This window comes from Pelophylax lessonae, assembly GCF_965119305.1.
Source record: "Pelophylax lessonae genome assembly, chromosome: 8".
NCBI classification, from domain to species: Eukaryota; Metazoa; Chordata; class Amphibia; order Anura; family Ranidae; genus Pelophylax; species Pelophylax lessonae.
This window is the reverse complement of record NC_138775.1, coordinates 219646503-219667081: the sequence shown is the minus strand read 5'-3', so window position 1 is coordinate 219667081 and position 20579 is coordinate 219646503. Positions and strand designations below refer to the sequence as shown.

General features: G+C 43.3%; 1 protein-coding gene across 1 annotated transcript in view; it reads left to right on the top strand.

Annotated features, from left to right (window-relative positions):
• Positions 1 to 20579, top strand: part of LOC309562341 (ADAMTS-like protein 2) — a 107943-nt gene that overhangs the window by 66406 nt on the left and 20958 nt on the right. The window contains exons 9-14 of the mRNA XM_082266483.1: positions 1756 to 2026; positions 8461 to 8704; positions 12221 to 12312; positions 13127 to 13253; positions 16373 to 16586; positions 18850 to 19005. Coding sequence (XP_082122609.1) covers positions 1756 to 2026; positions 8461 to 8704; positions 12221 to 12312; positions 13127 to 13253; positions 16373 to 16586; positions 18850 to 19005 — 1104 coding nt within the window. The remainder of the gene's footprint in view (positions 1 to 1755; positions 2027 to 8460; positions 8705 to 12220; positions 12313 to 13126; positions 13254 to 16372; positions 16587 to 18849; positions 19006 to 20579) is intronic.

Below are 20579 nucleotides of genomic sequence, written 5' to 3'. Positions count from 1 at the left end.
TTGTCACCCAAAGTAATCTTTTGCTCCTTTTTGGGTGATAAGCTTCATGTGATTTTTAAAGTCGCGTTTTGCCATGATTGCAGCACAATTCTATCACACGAATATCGTGGCAAAATCGTATCGCGCTTGGGGTGCCATTTAGAAAGAACCCATTGCATGTTTTGCACCGATTGCCGCGTGTTGTGGAATTAGCAGAATCCAAATTGCGAAGTGTGAATGGAACGTAAAGTTGGGTTTCAGTTGCAGTCAAGCTTGGAAATAACTTCTGGTTGTTTTCATTGGAGGGCTGGCAAGCGTCAAGAACTGCCCACCACAGCTAAAAAAGCTAATATTTAACACCTGTGTTGTAAACTTGGAAAATTAATTTATTGCTTGTTCAGAATATGTACATATTTTAGTGTGCATGATCTGGGCACAGGTTCTCTTTAAATATAATGTTACCCGCCATGTTTTTCTTTCTTTTTTTTTCTGTATAAGATTAGACAATTTATACGGTGTCTTCTAGATATTGCATGTCCAAATCCAGCCTGAAATATCTTGTCAGTTTTGGATGAAGTGGGGAAAGACTGGTGACACTCTATCACATTCTGACCCTGACAAACCGTATAAAGAAAGGGCAGAAAGTATAGGGAAATCGACCTAATGGCAGCAATTAAAACTTGGTTCTAGCCCTTTCCCACTCTGTTCAAAACTAAAACAATAATTTGTGTTGGAATCGGGCTATTGAGTTAAAAAATGTGTGCCCAACATGGGGGATGGCCATGGGCGTCTGCAGAACGGGGGGCATCATTTTAAGGTCACCCATGGCCCCCCCTTTTCAACAAGGTCATGAAGGGGAGGGGCTTAGTCATTATACTAATTATTTATTTTTAAAGAGCAAACAGCAGCATTTATTTTTAAAGCGTTTGTTAACCTAAAAAAAAAACAAAAAAAATCCTGTTCCCTTAAAGCATGTTAAACAGCACAGTGCTTTGCTGTGTAATTTGGCCCCTTCTATCACCTAAAATACCCGGCTGATCCTGTCTGGCTATGTCCTCCCCTCTGTAGACTGACCACGGTATACCATGGCTGCTGAGCCCTGACACTGTGGTCAGTTTACGTGCCTCCGTCATCTGCAGTTCTCCTGTCCTCCTCTGTCCTCTCTCCCCCCCTCCCTGCCTGTCTGCTCCTGTGTCAGTGCCCACTCCCTCCCCTCCTGCGGCTGTAGTTTAAAGTTAAAGTTTGATATCCTGTCTATAGTCTGTTTAATAATCCCGTGTGCCCCTGTGTATGTGTTTTATAAAAATAAGCCATTCTTTACAAGTTTTCAGAGCACCACTCGCTGCTCACGTGACCCGCCGCCTCTCTCCATCTCTCCCCCTCCCCTCCTCCTCCCTTCCCGATGAACATCAGTGAGGAATCCGCAGCCCCGCCCGCTGCAGACAGCTGTCAGATGGGGAGAGGAGAGCCGACAGGTCACGTGAGCTGCGCTCAGCCCTCTGAGAACTGGTAAAGAACGGCTTATTTTTTTAAAACACATACACAGAAACACAGGCACACAGGATTATTAAACAGACCAGACAGGATGGTATAAAGGGGCTTAACAACCACTTGAAAGGGGAAGTTGAGATTCCGGGGGGGGGGGGGGCATTGGCCCTCCCTTGCCCCTACCTGCGGATGCCCATGGTGATGGACCATGTTTTTTTTGCAGAGCTTTTTATTATTTTGCAACTATAACATATATGTATCTTATTTAATGTGTTCTTCTGTATTTAGTACTACAACTTTAATGGAAAGATTCCCCACATAACGTATGAATACACAGTACCTCATGTGTCAGAAGTACCTCTGCCTCTACATTCTGAACCAGTACAACAGGCTCCTCTTCCTCCAAGCAATGTACAAAGTGCGACCCAGAGAGGGTCTGATAGAAGCTTACCGGATACACCGGACACATGGAACTGGGGAAACACTCAGGTATCAGAAGGCGCATTTATACCTCGGGCAAGTAAAGAACAAAGCATAGTAGAAGACGACCAAACAGAAGGTAACCTTATCACCTGTGGTCATGATTTCTAATCTTCTTGGTTTTATATACAGTATATGATGCTCTGTGGACATTTTTGCATTGTTTTGATCCATGATTTGGTCCATCCCTTGCTACACATGCATATCTGTTCTTCATCACCTCTTCTGTCATTGGTAGGTTTCTAAAGCTAATAAACAAATTTATATTGCTATATTTTTTAAAGCCTAACCCTAGGTTTGATTGAACTTTATAGTATAACTAAAGGCAAGACTTTTTTTTTTAGTTTTTAATGGAGTGACAAGGGATTAGAACACCTGCTGCCCACTTTAAGGAGATTCACCCTATCTACTGTATATTTCCTGTATACCATTATCATTAAAAGTGAAAGTTAAAAAAAAAACATTTTGTCCCCAGAAAAGTAAGAGGGGAAATCTTCCGATGGGGGCACTAGTTCTGGAGACCTGGGGGCCCCAAGGAATTCCCTTAGTTTTCAAGTGATTTCCTCATACTTCCTGTTTGGCTATGGAACAGAAAGTGAAGGAAAATCTCTGCAAAGGGACACAAAGTGCTGTGTTCCTGCAGCGGAGCTGAGACTTCCCCTCCCATTCCCGGGAACAAAACTGAGATGGGCTGAGTGCGTCTCAGCCATTCAGTGGAAACTTATTTAATTTAATAAATGCATACAAGGATTCCTGTGATTGGCTGAGGTGGATAGGGGGACATCATCTGTCTGCCACACTACCTCTGGCAATCAGAGGAAGCCATTTTTACAAAGCTTGCTTTGAATGGCGGGAAGTCTCTGTCCTGCTGTCCCATTAGCGACCCATTAGCGAAGGAAATACATAGTTTGGATCAGCTTGGTCCAAATAAACTGTAACGTCACCCCCATAGGAGCCGCTTGATAGGATGGGTCCTCTGTTCTTTGCCTCAACCCTCTTAAGAACCTGAGCCCTTCTGACATGCCAGGTTGAATTTTCAAACATACAATATCACATGAATTTACTGAAAGTAATACTTGTTGCCCAGTAGTAGTGCTATATCAAAGAAAACAGGCATCTAACTAGGTAGTAAAGGCAAACTTAATATATTGTCTATCACAATCAGAGGGTAGGACTACATGGAACTGTAACTCAAGATTTAGCAGACCAATGGACAACTAACCAGATGTACCTGGGAACAGATCCTCACAGCTGTGAGAGCAATGTGACAGCACAAAAACGGAGGTGTGCCAGAGGCATGGGATCTAAGGAACCACCCGGTCTTCACCAGAGCCATTGGAGGTGTGGATGTTGTGCTGCAAAGCAGCCCCCTGGTTGCAGCTCTCTAGCACACCCATGTGGGCACAGTGCAACCAAATAGCACACTGGAAGGACACGGGGTATACACAGACACTATACTGAGACACACACAGCAACAGGAAATGAATGGATACACAGACAGAAACAAAAGGCATTTTAACTGCAAAGCCAGGGGGAAACACTATGAACAAATACGGGATCAAACAACACACAGAATAAGGAAATACTCAAAAAAACACAAAAGCCAAAGAAAGAGGAGAGTCTGGCTTCATCATGGAGACACGTTGCTTGAACAATAAGCCACAGGGGAAAAGGCTTAATAATACCTAGGTTCAGGTCTGATTGGCAGGAACCTGGGCAGCTAAAACAGGAGGTAAAACCTGGTGCCAGATGAATGTACACGGAACCGTGACATTGTAATTCTATATATTTGGATAACTAAGCTAGTATAAAATGAATTAATGATGGTAATAACACAATTTAGAATACAAACTGATTACCAGAGAGGATTAGGCATAAGTGTCCAGATCAGCATAAACAGTAGCAAGGCCACCTCAAGTTTAGCAGTGAGCAGTAGTAAAGTTTAATTGTAGCAGAAGGGGCAGGGGAAGAAAGGAGGCTTGCAGAATAATTATTACAGTAGGGGCAGTCCTTTGAGATGTTCTTCTGCTAGCTATCATTAAGGGCCTTTAAGAGCTTTGGTGCGATCAACGGTAATCCCAGTTTACCTGCATGCAGTACAGGAACAGTATAGGCAGGGTGCAGGGGCAAGAAAGATGTGGTTAGGATACAGTAAAGGTTTGGTATAATGCAGTATAGGGTTGGTATAGGTGCAGTCTAGGTTTTGAATAATTGTGGTATAGAATGCAGTATGGGTGGCCTAAGATGGACTAAGTACATTTAGAGCCTTGCTCTCAGTGTCTTTGCTAGCAGTAACAGCAATGGGCGAATAGTCCCCTCACAAGTCCCTGGGATGCCACAGTGACCATTCAGAATGGTGTCCCCCTTGGTCTCTCCCCAAAAGCCTCTGGTGATCAGCAGTGGGAAGAAGAGGGTACTGTGAAGTAGGCGGTACTGTGCTGCCCCCTCCAAGTCTGAGACTCAATTCTCCATGAATATCTAGACAGTGGTGCTCTCTCTAACTCCCTCGGTGCCAAGAGGAAGAATTTTCCTGGGCAGTTTAATAAAAAACATCTCTACACTCCTTCTATTGCACAGTGCCTATTGGGATCTGTAGTGTAAGGAGGCAATTTATACCATTATATGGCTGCTGTATCAAACTACAACTCCAAGGAATCCCAGCCCTCTGCATAGAAGTCTATGGTCTTGCTTTGCTTTAGCTCTCGCCCTGCTGGCTGGAAGAGAATGATACAGCAGTAAATCAGTATCTCGGGCTTGCTTGGCTTTAGCTCTCCCCCTGCTGGCTGGAGGAGAATGATACAGCAGTAAATCAGTATCTCGGGCTTGCTTGGCTTTAGCTCTCCCCCTGCTGGCTGGAGGAGAATGATACAGCAGTATATCAGTATCTCAGTAGAGTGAGTGAAGAATAAAAGGCAAGGTTGTCTTTTCAATATTGCTATAGCCCAGCACCTGGATACCAAACTATTTAAATTTCAGTCAAACCTAGAGTTAGGCATTAAAGACCTATTCACACTTCAGTAATTTATTAATAAAAATCACTTCATTAGCTTTAGAAAATCTAAAGCTATTCACACCTGTCTCTTTTAATGCAGCAAAACTCATGCATTTGCTGCATTAAAATGGCAAGTAGATATGTTCTTTTCTATGCAGCTGGTTTACAATCAAGGGATGTGCAGGTAAATCAAAATATGCTTATCTTACTTTTACTTATGGGCAGTTTTTTCATTCCTCCAATGTCTGGGCCTGACCCAGGACGTTCTTCTAGTTGGAAATGCCTGGAACAGCTTTAGTAGAAGTCTCCCAGCTGTGTCCTTGTAACATACCTATACTACTTCAACTGGCCGCTTACAATTTCAGAGCAAGAGCTGGACTTTCATCATGAGCTATTTGTATCCTGTAGTCATCCCAGTGCTGACCTTGGCTTACCAGCATTACGTATGGCACTATGGCATGGAAAGTTAGATGTTTTCCACTGGACCAACATGACAGCCAGGGATCTAATGTTTCAGAAAAATATGTCAGCTCCCTCAATACAGGTTTCTTTCATGTTTGAATATTTTATCAGTAACCTGATTGATTTATAGATGTTATTGCTTTGTCCTGTTGCATACTTTTCTACAGTGAAGTCTGTTACAGCAGCATAGTGAATATGAAGAGATGATAGTAAAAATAGATGGTATTGGTAATGAAAACTGGCCAATATAAGGCTAGGATTTCCTAATATTGCAGCAAATACGCCTAACAATAAAGTAGTGGGGTGTATTATTTTGAAGCTGTCCAGGAAGTGCCATCTGATGGTTTCTAGGAATAGTATGATGCACTCACATTTCACACTGGCAGTATGTATTAGCATTGACAGCTGGACTTCTAAAGATACCGTACAAATATAGTCTGTGTCCTGTGGGGGAATTCTAATTCTATTTCACCAAGTGCCTCTGACACTCCATCAATTCCAGTAGTGATGACAACTGAGCGAGAGTAAAGAAGATGTAAAATTGCAAACTGTTCAAAATGTTTTCAGTATTTGGCAAAAATTGTTTTAGGGCTATTCCTGTGCCTATCCAAACAATTTTATGTACACAAAGATAGACTAGTGGGTGGAAGGGACTTTTTAGGGCACCATTTAAAAAAAAAAAAACAACTACCAAAGGAATATACACCTACAAGGGCTACCAATTTCAATAGAAAATATATTTTTGGACATATGATTGGCAAAAAACATTGGCAAGGGTGAGGAATGCCTCCTTACAGAAAAAAACACATGGGGATCACCCCATCACTTCTCCCCCCTCTTTCTCTCTCCCACCCCTTTCTCTCTGCCACCCTACTCTGGTCACCTCTGGCCTGACCCACTACAGTAAAAACCTAAGCCCCTCCTCGATGGTCAGATGGTCCAATGGGTGTCAGTGATCTATGTGTTAATAATCTTGTGGTTAGTAGGCTGAGAGCCTATAATCGTGGTAATGTCTGGCTGCTAGTTCACTTTATGAACCTGCCTGTGGAATAAATGTATCCAATTAGCTCTGTTGTATACTGTATGTCGATGTTTATACTGATAAAAAAGAGCATTGGTAAGACCCCATTCACACAGGGGCGACGCTACTTGCTGGGGCGACCTGTGAAGTCGCGATGCACAGCGTGCACCGCGACCTCGGCGCGACACGCACGGACTTCATATCATTGAAGTCAATGCAGGTCGCCTCCAGGTCACCCCAAAGTAGTACAGACCCTTTTTATAAGTCGGAGCGACTTGTGTCGCTCCTATTAGAACGGGTCCTGTGCTAATCAATGGCAGGCGACCCACCGCGACTTGTCAGGCGACCAAGTCGTCTGACAAGTCGCGCTAGTGTGAATGGGGACTAAAGCTACATTGTAGCATTGCTAGTTGCTTGGACATTCTCTGAGGCTTAGACGTATATCTACATAGATTTCACTGATAATGGCAATTCGGCCGACATAGCTGGTATAGACACAAGCTGTGGACCATGAGGGGAGGCATGGATATCCCTCCGCCTACGCGTTTCGCCCTTCTCATTAACCGGAGCTTCGTCTGGGTGGGATATTTGAATTGTCAAGATATCTACTTTGAATCATTTATGACACACACACACATGCAGAAGGTTGGTTGATTATAGATCTTTCACCAGCACCATCTCCTAGCGCAGGTCTATCAGCTGCTAAGTGTCATGTGGACACCAGCTTTCAGTGTGTAGCAAACTGGACCTGATGGGAGTCAACAGGAGCTGTATTAGATGTATACAGCTGTATAGCTGTATCTATCAAACTAAAGACCAGCATGTCATGACATGTCTGTTGGGACATACACAACTCCCCCCTTTTTGACTGCAACCTGCTTTGTTATATGTTAATGCATTCATATACCGCTCATCACCTACATTAGTCTAAAGTGCTGCCTATATCACGTCTGGGGCATTCCGCTTCTACAATGCAGCTTTACCAATGCTCTTTTCTGTGACTATAAACATTGACATACAACAGAGCAATTTGGATACATTTAATTCCACAGGCAGCTTCATAAAGTGAACTAGCAGGCACACATTACAATGATCATAGGCTTTCGGCCTACTAACCACCACAAGATTATTAACACATAGATCACTGACACCTTTTGGACCATTCAACCACTGGAGGGGGGCTCAGCTTTTTACTGTACTGAGTTACTGGGGGGAGGCTCTGGGCAGAGTGGGGTAGGGGAGGAGTGTCTGGGTGAGGTTGATGGGGTGTCCCCCGGGTGTTTTTTCTGTGAGGAGGGGCTTCTCACCCTTGCCAATGCTTTTTGCCAATCATATGTCCAATACATATATTTTGTATTTAAATTGGTAGTCCTTATGGGTGTATGTTCCTTCGGTGGTTGTTTTTTGTATGTACTATTTTGGAAACACCTCCCCTCACTGTATAGGGTATGGGCACCACTATATGTGACTGGGCACCGCTGCTGGGGTTTCATTCTAATGTGAGTATTTCATAATGTGCTAGTAGAAGCCAACATTGCCAAACAGTGGGTTCACAGGTGTAGGCAAACAGCTTCAGCCGGTAAGCCTGTACAAAGCCTGTAAATGCCAGGCTGACACGAGCAAGAGCTATCCTTCGAAACCTGCATGTATCAAATCATCCAATGGTTACTTACATATAGGGACATGTGATTGGCCCTGGATGCAGTTTTGGAGTGAGAAGAATTGATTGGGACAGGTTTTGTCCAAGTCCCAGAGAGCTGTTGGCCAGCGGGCATTACCCGTCACCATAGATATGAGATAGTTTACCAAAGCAGCTGAGAGTCCCGTGTGCATCTGCTGCTCAACATATGTATCTGAAAGTTCACCCAGACCCTGCAAGAATTAGAAGGCACATTGAGGTACATATGTTTTATTGAAGGTTTTTTTGACAAGTTCTTAGAAGTCTTTGGGTGAATGAATCATTCTAGCTCCAGATGTATTCGATCTAGTGTGTCAGATGTTGTGTAAATGTCAATATCACTAGCTTTCCCTGTTACAGGCCTCCAGCCCAGCACAGACACTCCTCAGGGATTACTGCAGAGTGAATTATGGAGGTTGTGTGATCAACAGAGTCACTCTGGACTCTGCCAATCTCTCTTCGGTGGCAGTCCTGGGGGTCTGACCCTGGCAGAGTCCACACAGGAATCAGAACAATTCAGGGACAGTCTAATGCTGCCAGCTGTTTATGAACATCTTGGATCCATTCCCAGGACACAGCCGTTACAAGCACCCGGCTTCAGCAGGTACGCAGCTGTGCACAGTGTAAATGAATGCAAGCTGGCGCTCTTCCTCTTCTCCCTCATTACTGTTGCTTGTGTTATAGGTCTGATTTTCTATTGTTTTAATCCAGAATTATTTTGTTTTGTAGATTTCTAGTATACACAATTTGCATGTAAAAGAACCATATATAATCTAAAACGCTAGAGCTCTTTCTGTAAAAAAAAAAAAATTCTTTCTTTTTTTCGACTGCCTGACACAGCTGCAGAAATGTAATTTTTTCGTTTACTGTGTGTGCTCGCTATTCTTCCTTAACATGTCAGAGTTTATGCTGGAAACATAACAACTCAGAAACCATGACCTAAAAACTCAATTTCCGAGCCAGCAGCTCACTGTTTTTTTTTTTTTTTTTATGTCTTGGATAGCATGGTTAGAGGTTAGAACCTCTTTAATTTTTGTTTGCAGTTTTTATAGCTATTGAAAAGATCTCCCCACTAAAAAGGCCACTGAGCAGGAAGTGAGAAAAATCTCCCCAACAGGGATGCACATGCTAATAAGTAATTTTCTTAAAAAACTGTAGGTAGCGATAAGAACCTCTGTCAGGTTTTTATTGTTAACGCTATACCTGTTGAAGAGATACCGTGTCTTGAAAAAGTATTCATACCCCTTGAAATTTTTCCCAAATTTTTTTATGATACATCCAAAAATGTAAATTTATTTGGAGCACCCTCCTAGGTAGGTGCTAGGAAAACCATATGGGGAGGCCCTGTCTGCTTATCAGGGGGGCCTGATTGTTCAGCTAGGCTGTCATATATTTTCCAGCTGTGCCTGTTGAGATTGGGGAGTCTCCCCGCTATGTCCAATGAGGGCTCTTATTGGACAGTGGAGGAAACCTGGCCAATAGCACACCAGGGCTTGTATCTATCCCAGAGGGCAGAATCTTCCGCAATGCATCCTGGGATAGGGTATAAGTCTGAGGAGGGCACATGACAGAGTGTCTTTGGCGAGAAGCAGAGTCCCAGGAGGAGGGTGACGGCTGTCTCTCCTTCTGTCAGTGTGAGGAAAGTGTCCTGGGCATTCGGCCTAGAGGACGGAAGGTTGAGCTGAGCTGCAGAGAGGGTTCCAGTGTGCTATGGTCCGAGTGGAGCTGCTGGGCAGAAGTTTCCAGGAAAGCAGTGTACTGTAAACTGCCCAGGGGTCTGCCTAGGATAGGGGAACACTCCAGAAGGTCAGAGGGATCCAGGAGCCAGCTAACCAGTAGAGAAGGCTTAGAAAAGGGGGTGCCAGTGTTTAAGCCCTGAAGATAAGTGTGTGAGAGAGGGTGCCAGTGCGGGCCCTGAAGTGTACAAGTGTTCAGCAGTGCAGCAGTGATAAAGTAGCTACCTCAGCAAGGAGTGCCAAAGGGAGCTTCAAAAGGACTTTGAGTCAGAAGGAGGTGCTCAGAAGTCAGTTCAGTGTTAACAGGCAGCAGGCCAGCGTTAACCAGTGTTAACCGGCATCAAGTCAGCGCCAACAAGCATTTTTCAGTTGTCCCCAGCAAATTGTGCATAGTTGAGCCAAAGGAGTATCCCACTCATCCCTTCTCCCATCCAAGTTCTCAATAAATTTAAAAAACCCAAAGATACTGGACTGGTCATTGTCTCAGTGCTCACACTTGGAGAACATGCTTAAATGTGCTGTTGTTGTTAGCGGTAACCCAGACGGACCCACATCCAGCAAAATGGCTGGGAATCCTGGTACATATTTATTAGGATTTTATGTGATAGACCAACACAGAGTGGCACATAATTGTGAAGTGGAAGGAAAATGATAAATGGTTTTCAAAATTGTTTACAAATAAATATGTGAAAAGTGTGGGGTGCATTTATATTCCGCCCCCCTGAGTCAATACTTTATAGTAGTGATCGACCGATACCGGTTTTTCGTTGCCAATACCGATATCGATATTTTCGCCAATGCATATTGGTATTGGCCGATATTTTCGTACATTTAAAAAAAATTGTTATTTATTTATTTTTTTTATTACTTGACAGGTACTCTTACAGACAAAGAGAGACAGGGCGCCCAAAAAAACTGTGGATGAAAAGACTGTGTATAACCTCAGCAGCTTCAGATCAGATGAGAGTCAGATCAGTGAGAAGGCTGGAAGTTAGGGAGCACTTCTGGTAATAATTGTATTAATGAAATCAGTCAAAAACACCTGATGGTAAACGGCATAGTGGTGAAAACTTGAAAAAGGCTTCACTCCAGGGAAAGGTCCAATAACACACAGTTTATTGCATAAAATCAATAGAAGTTAAAAACACACACTGGTTGGATGCCGGGCTGAGCCCGTGTACTTACCCCCACCACCGATGTACTGGTAGCTGGGTTTCGGGCCAGGGTCAACGTTGCCAGCAGGCTTCTGTGCCATCACAAGGATGGTTGAATGCTTGATGTGACAGGGCTCTGGGTGGACCAATGGTACACAGACCGATACAGGAAACACTTGCGCCGGACAGCTGAAGCTGTGGTGGCACGGGAGAGGACGTCACTCCACCGAGCCAGCAAGAGACAGGGAGGAAGAGCCTATGACTCCTACAGTGGAAGAGCCAACAGTCCCGTCACCTTGACTCTTGACAGTGGAGTGACGTCATCTCCTGCGCCGCCACTGCTTCAGCTGTCCGGCGCAAGTGTTTCCTGTATCGGTCTGTGTACCGTTGGTCCACCTGGAGCCCTGTCACATCAAGCATTCATCCATCCTTGTGATGGCACGGAAGCCTGCTGGCGACGTTGACACTGGCCATAAACCCAGCTAGCAGTATATCGGCGGTGGGGGCAAGTACAGGGGCTTAGCCCGACATCCGACCAGTGTGTGTTTTTAACTTCTATTGATTTTATGCTGATTTTATGCAATAAACTGTGTAGTTTTTCCCACCACTATGCCGTTTACCATCAGGTGTTTGTGACTGATTTCATTAATACAATTATTATCAGAAGCACTCCCTAACTTCCAGCCTTCTCACTCAATATTTGGAATATCGACAATATCGGGCAGTTCCAGAGCCGATACAGATATATCGGCAAAAGTCAATATCGGCCTTGCCGATAATCGGTCGATCCCTACTTTATAGAACCACCTTTCACTGCAATTACAGCTGCAAGTCTTTTTGGGGATATCTCTACCAGCTTTGCACATCTAGAGAGTGAGAATTTTGCCTATTCTTCTTTGCAAAATAGCTCAAGCTCTGTTAGATTGGATGGAGAGCGTCTGTAAACAGCAATTTCCAAGTCTTGCCACAGATTCTCAATTGTGAATGACTCCTGTCTTACGGGTCCTCTTACCCTTATTGAGTAATACTTACACTTGTAAATCTTGCTATTGTTGCTCCGGGTGTGTATTTGCAGCGTGCAAAGGGTGGTGGAAGTAATGTATTAGGGGCAGAGGTTGGGTGCTTGACCCAGACCCCTAGATGGTGTTCCTACATACCATGAGCAAGCAGCAGATTAAAAGATTGATCTGATTTTGTGTTCTTGACTTACTTTGTCTTCTTTCTGTGCAGCGATTTAATATCAGGCCAGGACATCAGCAGGGCCGACATGTATCGCTGGAAGATCTCCGCCTATTCACCTTGCAGCTCAACCTGCAGCTCAGGTAATGCAGAAACACTCTGAAAGGTATTGGATAGTTGTATTATACATATTTTATTTATTATTTACAATTTATAGAATTAAAAACTACTTTTTTTGTGGTCGGGTAAATAAAAAGTATTAAAAGTGGCTATTTTGTATTTTCAGTACAGCCAGCAGGTGGAGCTCCTGGCTCTTTTACACATTTTCCTGCAATTACTCACCTGCTTTTGTTGAAAATGCTTGCTGTTTGCATAGTACAATAGCTAAAGATGATACTTTACAGTAATCCCCCGCTACATCGCGGTTCAGTTTTTGCGGTCCCGGTAATTCGCGGTTTTTTTTGTAATGTTATTTTACTATATAAATCATTAAAAATGAAAGATTTTTGTGTTTTTCATAGCTCTTGCTCTGTCTCTAAGTATCTTTTATGTGTTTAAATGAGTTTCTATTGTTTTAAAAGTGTGTTTAAAGACCTTAAAATGCTTTTACACGTACAGTGACAGTAAAAAAATCATGCCTACAATGCATTTTAATAGGGTTTTTCTATTTCGCGGATTTTCACTTTTCGCGGCTGGGTCCGGAACGTAACCCCCGCAATGGAGGGGGGTTTACTGTATACAGAGAATAGAGGCTCACTGGATAGATGTGTCAAAGATGTTAATGAGGAATCATGCCTTTTGCTGCTCTCTCTTTTTTAGCTAACTTTAAAACTCAAACTGAGTCAAAACCATTATAATTTACCTTTAAACATTTCTAGAATTCAGACTCAGAAACTTTTCAACATCATGTACTATCTGAATATTGTCCTTGACCTTTTGTCAATGTCCTATCTACAGGAATCAGCTCTGCCTATGCTTTGTGCATTCGCTATGATGGTAGAGAAGTAGACGAGTCGTTTTGTGATCCAATGACAAGGCCAGAGCCCACTCAGGAATTCTGCTCTGGAAGAGAGTGCATGCCCAGGTAAAAATACATGAGGAGAATATACAATTTTGCTGGCAAATCAACTGCAGGCATCTTGTAAGTGTGCTTTTAAAACTAACATTTCAGAGGCAGTTAAGTTTACTTTAAGTTTTATGGAATCCATTTGTGATATATTTTCTAAGTTTTTTTCTGTGATTCTCTGCCCTGCTGCCCAACCTGTGTCCCTTTGATACAACCTGTGGCCCCATCAGTCAGTAGTGGGAGCTTTGATTTGTAAAGGAGCTATAATGGCAGTGATCTCTAGCAGATTCATGTAACTTACCCCAGTCTCTGACAGTCTCAGTCAGCATGTCTCCAACCCTCAACCTTACTTTTAGCATTTCACAAGTCTCTGACCATCTCCAGCAGTATGTCTTTGTAGTCTCGGACAATCCTCTGTTGCTCTGCATATATTGAATATTACGTGCAGCCTTCTAGGAATGTCAGTTGCCCACCATTGCTTTTAGGCAGTGTTTCAGCCTCTTGCCATTTTATTTTGTAGTGTGCTACCTACTTCTACTGTGTATAGATGACTGCAGTGGACTCTGAAAGAAGAAGGTGGTGTTTTTACCAGTGATTTTTTTGCAGGTTCAGTTTAAGGGCCATTCTTCAGACGTTTAGCATTTTTGCATTGGGCTTTGAGTAGCAGGGCAGCCATAGGCCAGAATAAAAGAGAACACTACCCAGCACAGGTAGCATGTGTTCCCTAACTTGGAGAACTCCAAAAAGGTATAATTGTAAAGGAATGCAAGAGGTAAGTGTTATATATTACTTACATGTACCTCCGGGGCAGAGCTTTTTTTCAGCTAGAGTTGATGGGACTCAGTTCCACCACCTTAGGCTCAGGCCCTCTGCTCCCTGCTTATCACTATCACTCATAAACAAAGAAGTCTGACTTCCTGCGTTTTCCAAGTGCAGTATGAGGACAAAGGAGATGCCGGTGCCTGGGGTGCAGTGCGGATGCTGACACCCCCACTAGATGATCTCTCTGCAAGTGAGAGAGGTGAAGCCACCAACACTGTGAGGGGAAGTACTAGAGAAGAAGAGGGGTGAAAGTGAGATGTGGATGGGGGATGCAGAGCTAAGCAGCTGTGGAAGAAGGATGAACTCTGTACTCTGTGTGTTGCCCACCCCTGAACTCTGTATGCAGCGCACCCCTGAATTCTGCACTATGTACGTAGTGCACTCCAAAACTCTGCACATAGCACACCCCTGAACTCTGCACTATGTATGTAGCGCACTCCCAAACTCTGCACATAGCACACCCCTGAACTCTGCACTATGTACGTAGCACATTCCCAAACTCTGCACGTAGCACACCCCTGAACTCTGCACTATGTACGTAGCACACTCCCAAACTCTGCACGTAGCACACCCCTGAACTCTGCACTATGTACATAGCAAACTCCCAAGCTCTGCACGTAGCACACCCCTGAACTCTGCACTATGTACGTAGCACACTCCCAAACTCTACACATAGCACACCCCTGAACTCTGCACTATGTACGTAGCAAACTCCCAAACTCTGCACGTAGCACACCCCTGAACTCTGCACTATGTACGTAGCGCACTCCCAAACTCTGCACGTAGCACACCCCTGAACTCTGCACTATGTACGTAGCAAACTCCCAAACTCTTCACGTAGTACACCCCAGAAATCTGCATTCTGTGTGTAACCCCACCGAACTCGGCACTCTGTACATAATACATTCCTGGTATTTAATGCCCCTTTACGACCCTCCCATTGTTAGTGAAATTTTGACGAATTTGGGGAGGGGGTTTTCCGGAGGGTCGTGGTTGAGTTCCGGCACCTATTTTCTGAGAAAGAAAGCCCTGCTCATTGGTGTCTTTTCTGAGATGCAGCACTTTGCAATCTTTGATGCACAGCAATACCACAAGCTGACTGATTAGAGTCCCTGATATTATCTGTTATTCTATGTTAGCTTGTGTAGTCCATCATTCCTTCTTTATTGGTTACTGACTTTGGGGGTTGATTTACTAAAGCCAAATCGACTGCGCACTTTGTGAAGTTCAGTTGCTTCGGAGCTTAGTAAATTAGCTAAAGGTTCACTCTGGAAAGAATACCCAATCACGTGCAAGGAAAATAAAGAAAAAAACATAATTTTTGCTTGCACATGATTGGATGATGAAGGTCAGCATAACTTCTGCTCATTTACTAAGCTCTGGAGAAACTGCTCTTGCAATTGCACTTTGCAAAGTGCACAGTCTATTTGCCTTTAGTAAGTCAACAGTCAACCCCTTTGGCTTGTGTTTGACTACACTTATTCTCTGGCCACTCTTATCTTTGGCCTGCGCCTGTTTCTAATTTTCCTGACGACTTTTTAAAATGATCTCGTTCTAACCTCTGGTCTGCTGCCATCTGCAGAAGTATGTCTGAGGGCCACAACCTGGTACACACAAACACACCAGTAAGGGTGCTCAAATGAAGATCTGTCAGTGTGTGCTTACACTCTGCGCCTAGGTCCTTTTAAGGGCTCACATCCTCTTCAGCATGCATACAGCACAGAGCGTCCACAATTCATTATTTCCTGTGACAACCTGTCACTTCAAATAACTTTTCTTAATGTAAAACTTTACCCATAGCAACTTGATAAAAAATAATGTTCTTTAGCAAGGAACATAAATTCCACATTATTAATGATGATACCAAAATTAGTGTGTGCTATAAATTGCCTTCAGCATTGTTCCTGTTAATTCTTGCTGTAGGCTGCCATTTTGCTGAAACTGAGAGCCCCTGAACAGCAATAAATCTTTAGGCTTTCAGCAGATCGGCCTCTGCAAATTTTGCACAGTGCCAACTTAGAGCTTTAATGGCAGACATTTTACAGACTGTGGGCCTTGTAACTGGTTATCAAGCAGCAGAGTTATGCAGCGTTAAGGAAAAAGAACTCTGTGAGTCCCTACATTAAATAAATGGCACCTAAAATGTGGGCCATGGTATGAAGTAATATTGCAATGTCCAGTAGAGAATAGATTGTGGTTTACAGTTTGCCTTTAATGACCTAATCAACCCTTTTTACATCATTTTAGTTTTTACTTGAGTTAGCTACATGATTTGATCCTTACTGTTGTTTCTCAATTTTGTGCTTTCTTTGAAGATGGGAGTCCAGTGGATGGAGCGAGTGTTCAAGGAGCTGTGGGCAAGGAATTCAAGTGCGCTCTGTTCGGTGCTGGAAGATGTTGGCACCAGGGTTAGACAGTTCTGTGTATGATGAGCAGTGTGAAGGTGCCCAACTTCCAAGACCACCTCAGAGGAAGGTCTGCAAGAACAAACCATGTGGACCACAGTGGGAAACTTCAGAGTGGGCAGAGGTATGTTTAAAATGACTACGTACTGTACATTCTAAAACATCTTACATTTTGTCTGTGATAGTTGTCAGGGAATGTAGGGTCTGCATTTGCATGCAGCTGCTCTAGGGCCTAGGGGAGAGGGGGGCCTAGGATATATCTGAAAGGTACTGTTAAAAAATGCTTTTTTGCTTTATTTATCCATTAATTTATGGAAGTAAATAATTGCTTCTGATTTACTGTGCATTGATACAACTGTCTGAGTTATCCTAAAGTGGTAGTAAACTCTGTTACACCACTTGTACCTACAGGTAAGCCTGTAATAAGACTTACCTGCAGGGACTGAGAAAATCTCCTAAACTTGCACAGTTTAGGAGATATTCAGAATGAATGAAGCCAATGACATCACCAGCTCATGCGCTCTGAAGGTCCGACTTACAGTGCTGGACCTTTAGAGCCCGTGCCGTAAACGGCAGTTCCCATGTGCATACACGGGAATGATGTCATCGTGCCCCTGACCACTCATGTAGGCTGCAAACCTGGAAGGAAGACCGAGGGAAGTTGTCAGCCGTCTCAGCAGTGACATTGCGGTGCAGAAGGACTTAGTTCCAAGGAAAGTCTATTATAATATGCTAGTATGTGATGCATACGAGCACATTATGACATTGCTTTGTACGGGATTTTTTTTTTTTTTTTTTTTTTACCACCTGCGGTTTACTACCACTTTAATTTGGCTGACCCCAATGGAGAATCCCTTCTCGATTAGTACACAGCAACCACATTCCTAAAAATTACACAGTCCTAGACAGCCCAGACAGCCTGCAGACCTGACTTTTTTCTACTACAGGTAAATAAAACAGCTTGGTCTTGTCTCTGACCCCAACCTGTGTTTGGACAGTGAAGGCAATGCCTTAAGCTGGGATTTTTCAAGCTTTCTAAACAAAGGGCCAGTTTATCGTCCATCGGGCTTTAGGGGGGTCAGATTGTGGCCAGTGGGAGTAGAAACTGTATTGGCTTCAGTGGGAGTAAATAGTGCCCCATCTTTGATATTAGAGGAAGGAATAGTGCCTCAATGTTGGTGTCGGTGGGAAGAATAGTGGTCCATCGTTGGTGCCAGTGGGAGGAATAGTGGTCCATCGTTGGTGTCAGTGGGAGGAATAGTGTCTCATCATTGGTGTCAGTGGGTGGAATAGTGTCTCATCATTGGTGTCGGTGGGTGGAATAGTGTCTCATCATTGGTGTCAGTGGGTGGAATAGTGTCTCATCATTGGTGTCGGTGGGTGGAATAGTGTCTCATCATTGGTGTCAGTGGGTGGAATAGCCCCCCATCATTGGTGTCAGTTGAAAGATATGTGCCCCAATGTTGGTGTCAGTGAGTAGAATAATGACTTTTATTAGAGGGAAGAATGGTGCCCTAAGGGCCAAACAAAGATAAGAAAATGACCATATCCAGCCCCAAGCTGCAGTTTGGACACCACTGTTAGACTGATGAGCTCAGCTCTCTGTCACCCTACTCTCCTCCTGTTAGCATGTTCCTTGTTAGCAGTGAAACACAACTGATTGTCTCCTTGTGCTACCTTTTCCCTTCCTCTGCTGTACAGGGGATTGCAAGGCTGTTACCAGATACATTTCAGGTATTTAGGCAGCCCATAGATGAGTCATTTCTTTTTCATTCTCCATTCCCCATCCATACACTTGATGTGGATGAGAGAATCCTCTCTGCTGAGCTTTTGTACTTTGACAAGTCAATACTCAAGACACCGTCAGAATACAATGATCAGCGCTGCCAGCTATAGCCGGCGGCGAAGATCTAGCAGGGAAAATCTGACAGGGTGGTTGTACAAAAGCTGATCAGTAGATCGACCTTTGTACAAGCTACCTGCCCATACATGGATCACTTGGTACTTTTAAAAATACACAAGGATTTCTTAATGAAAATATTTTTTTTCTGCCTGGAGATCAGTAATAACCCCCCCCCCCCCCCTTTGCCAAAAAAAATCCCCTTATCCCCCCCTCGAGTTCCTAAATTTTAATTTCCACTGGAAGAATATGGGCCATTATTTGGCTGTATAACACCCAGGGCACCTAAATGGAACTGTAAATTATGGAGGGAGGGTTGCTATTATTATCTGTAAATGATATACATTGCTGTTTGGGATTCAACTTAGCAGCCACCTCTCAAAACAAAATGAGATCTACTTTTGGCCCACTGCAGCCAGTGGTGTGAGAGGGCAAGTCTGATTGCTGATGGGCAGCACACAGTTCTTATTTCATGTCCTTTGTGCAGTGCTCAGCTTCCTGCGGATCGGAAGGAGTGGTGAAGAGGGAGGTCAAATGCTCAACAGAAGTCAGCCAATGTGATGAGAGCCTAAAACCTTCATCTGAGAAGCCCTGCCTGGGACCTCCGTGTGACCATCACTGGACAGCATCTGAATGGGGACCAGTGAGTTTTATTAAGGACAACTATGGCTAAAAATAGAGAAATTACAATGTAAATTCAAGATGGCAATATACAGTTTTCCTAATGCAAAGTTTATGATATGATAGATATAATACAATTCTGTTTTTGAACTTGTTAAGACAAGATATTTTGGGCAATGTTAGAATTTAAAATCTTGGAGGTGTAGTCTTTCGTGTAGGTGTAAGTTGATCAAAACTGCTGGTTTATTCATTTTTGTTTCACCTAAAAATTTGCATGCAATTTTGTTTGAAGAAAGAAAATGTATACATAAATATATTCATGCCTCCAAAAAAAAAAAGTTCAAGTCATCCATCTGTCTTTACATGCATCTATAACAGCCTCTCCCTCCCCCAGTGATCCACCATTGTAAGGTTGGCCATACATAATACCATTTTCTGTTAGATTTACTAAAACCATAAAATGTGAGGTTAAACCTAAACACTTTCAATTTGTATGCAATCAGGCAGGACCTTGCACTACATAGTTGAATGTAAATCTAACGGAAATTGAATAGTAAAATGTATAATGTTTGGCCAGCTTAAGTCATATTTCCTTCTCTTAACAGCACAATTCCTATTTTGGCAGTGGACTGGAAGCACTGCTATGTTGCAGCAGGTGGACATACAATAAATGGAAACTATATTTTTTATTATTTCTATTAAATCTATATTTTGCAAATAAAGATTTAATACACAGTGCATGCCCTGGATTCACAGAGCTTTATAAAAAAAAAGAGCATAGCATATTAGTTTGCTTTTAGATTGTTTCTCTGCGACTTAAAGTCTGTATTGAGCCCTGCAGAGCAGAGAGGGAAGTAAGGGAGTCGCTTCTATGAATCATTCAGTTACAGTATCTCACAAAAGTGAGTACACCCCTCACATTTTTGGAAATATTTTATTATACCTTTTCATGTGACAACACTGAAGAAATTACACTTTGCTACAATGTAAAGTAGTGAGTGTACAGCTTGTATAACAGTGTAAATTTGCTGTCCCCTCAAAATAACTCAACACACAGCCATTAATGTCTAAACCGCTGGCAAAATTGGGCCCAATTATCAATTTTTCCTCCCTGGTGTCATGTGACTCGGTAGTGTTACAAGGTCTCAGGTGTGAATGGGGAGCAGGTGTGTTAAATTTGGGGTTATTGCTCTACTCTCATACTTGTCACTGGAAGTTCAACATGGCACCTCATGGCAAAGAACTCTCTGAGGATCTAAACAAAAGAATTGTTGCTCTACATAAAGATGGTCTAGGCTATAAGAAGATTGCCAAGACCCTGAAACTGAGCTGCAGCATGGTGGACAAGACCATACAGCAGTTTAACAGGACAGGTTCCACTCAGAACCGGCCCGCCATGGCCGACCAAAGAAGTTGAATGCACATGTTCAGGATCATATCCAGAGGTTGTCTTTAAGAAATAGACGTATGAGTTCTGCCAACATTGCTGCAGAGGTTGAAGGGGTAGAGGGTCATCCTGTCCTTGCTCAGACCATACGCCGCACACTGCATCAAATTGGTCTGCATGGCTGTTGTTCCAGAAGGAAGCCTCTTCTA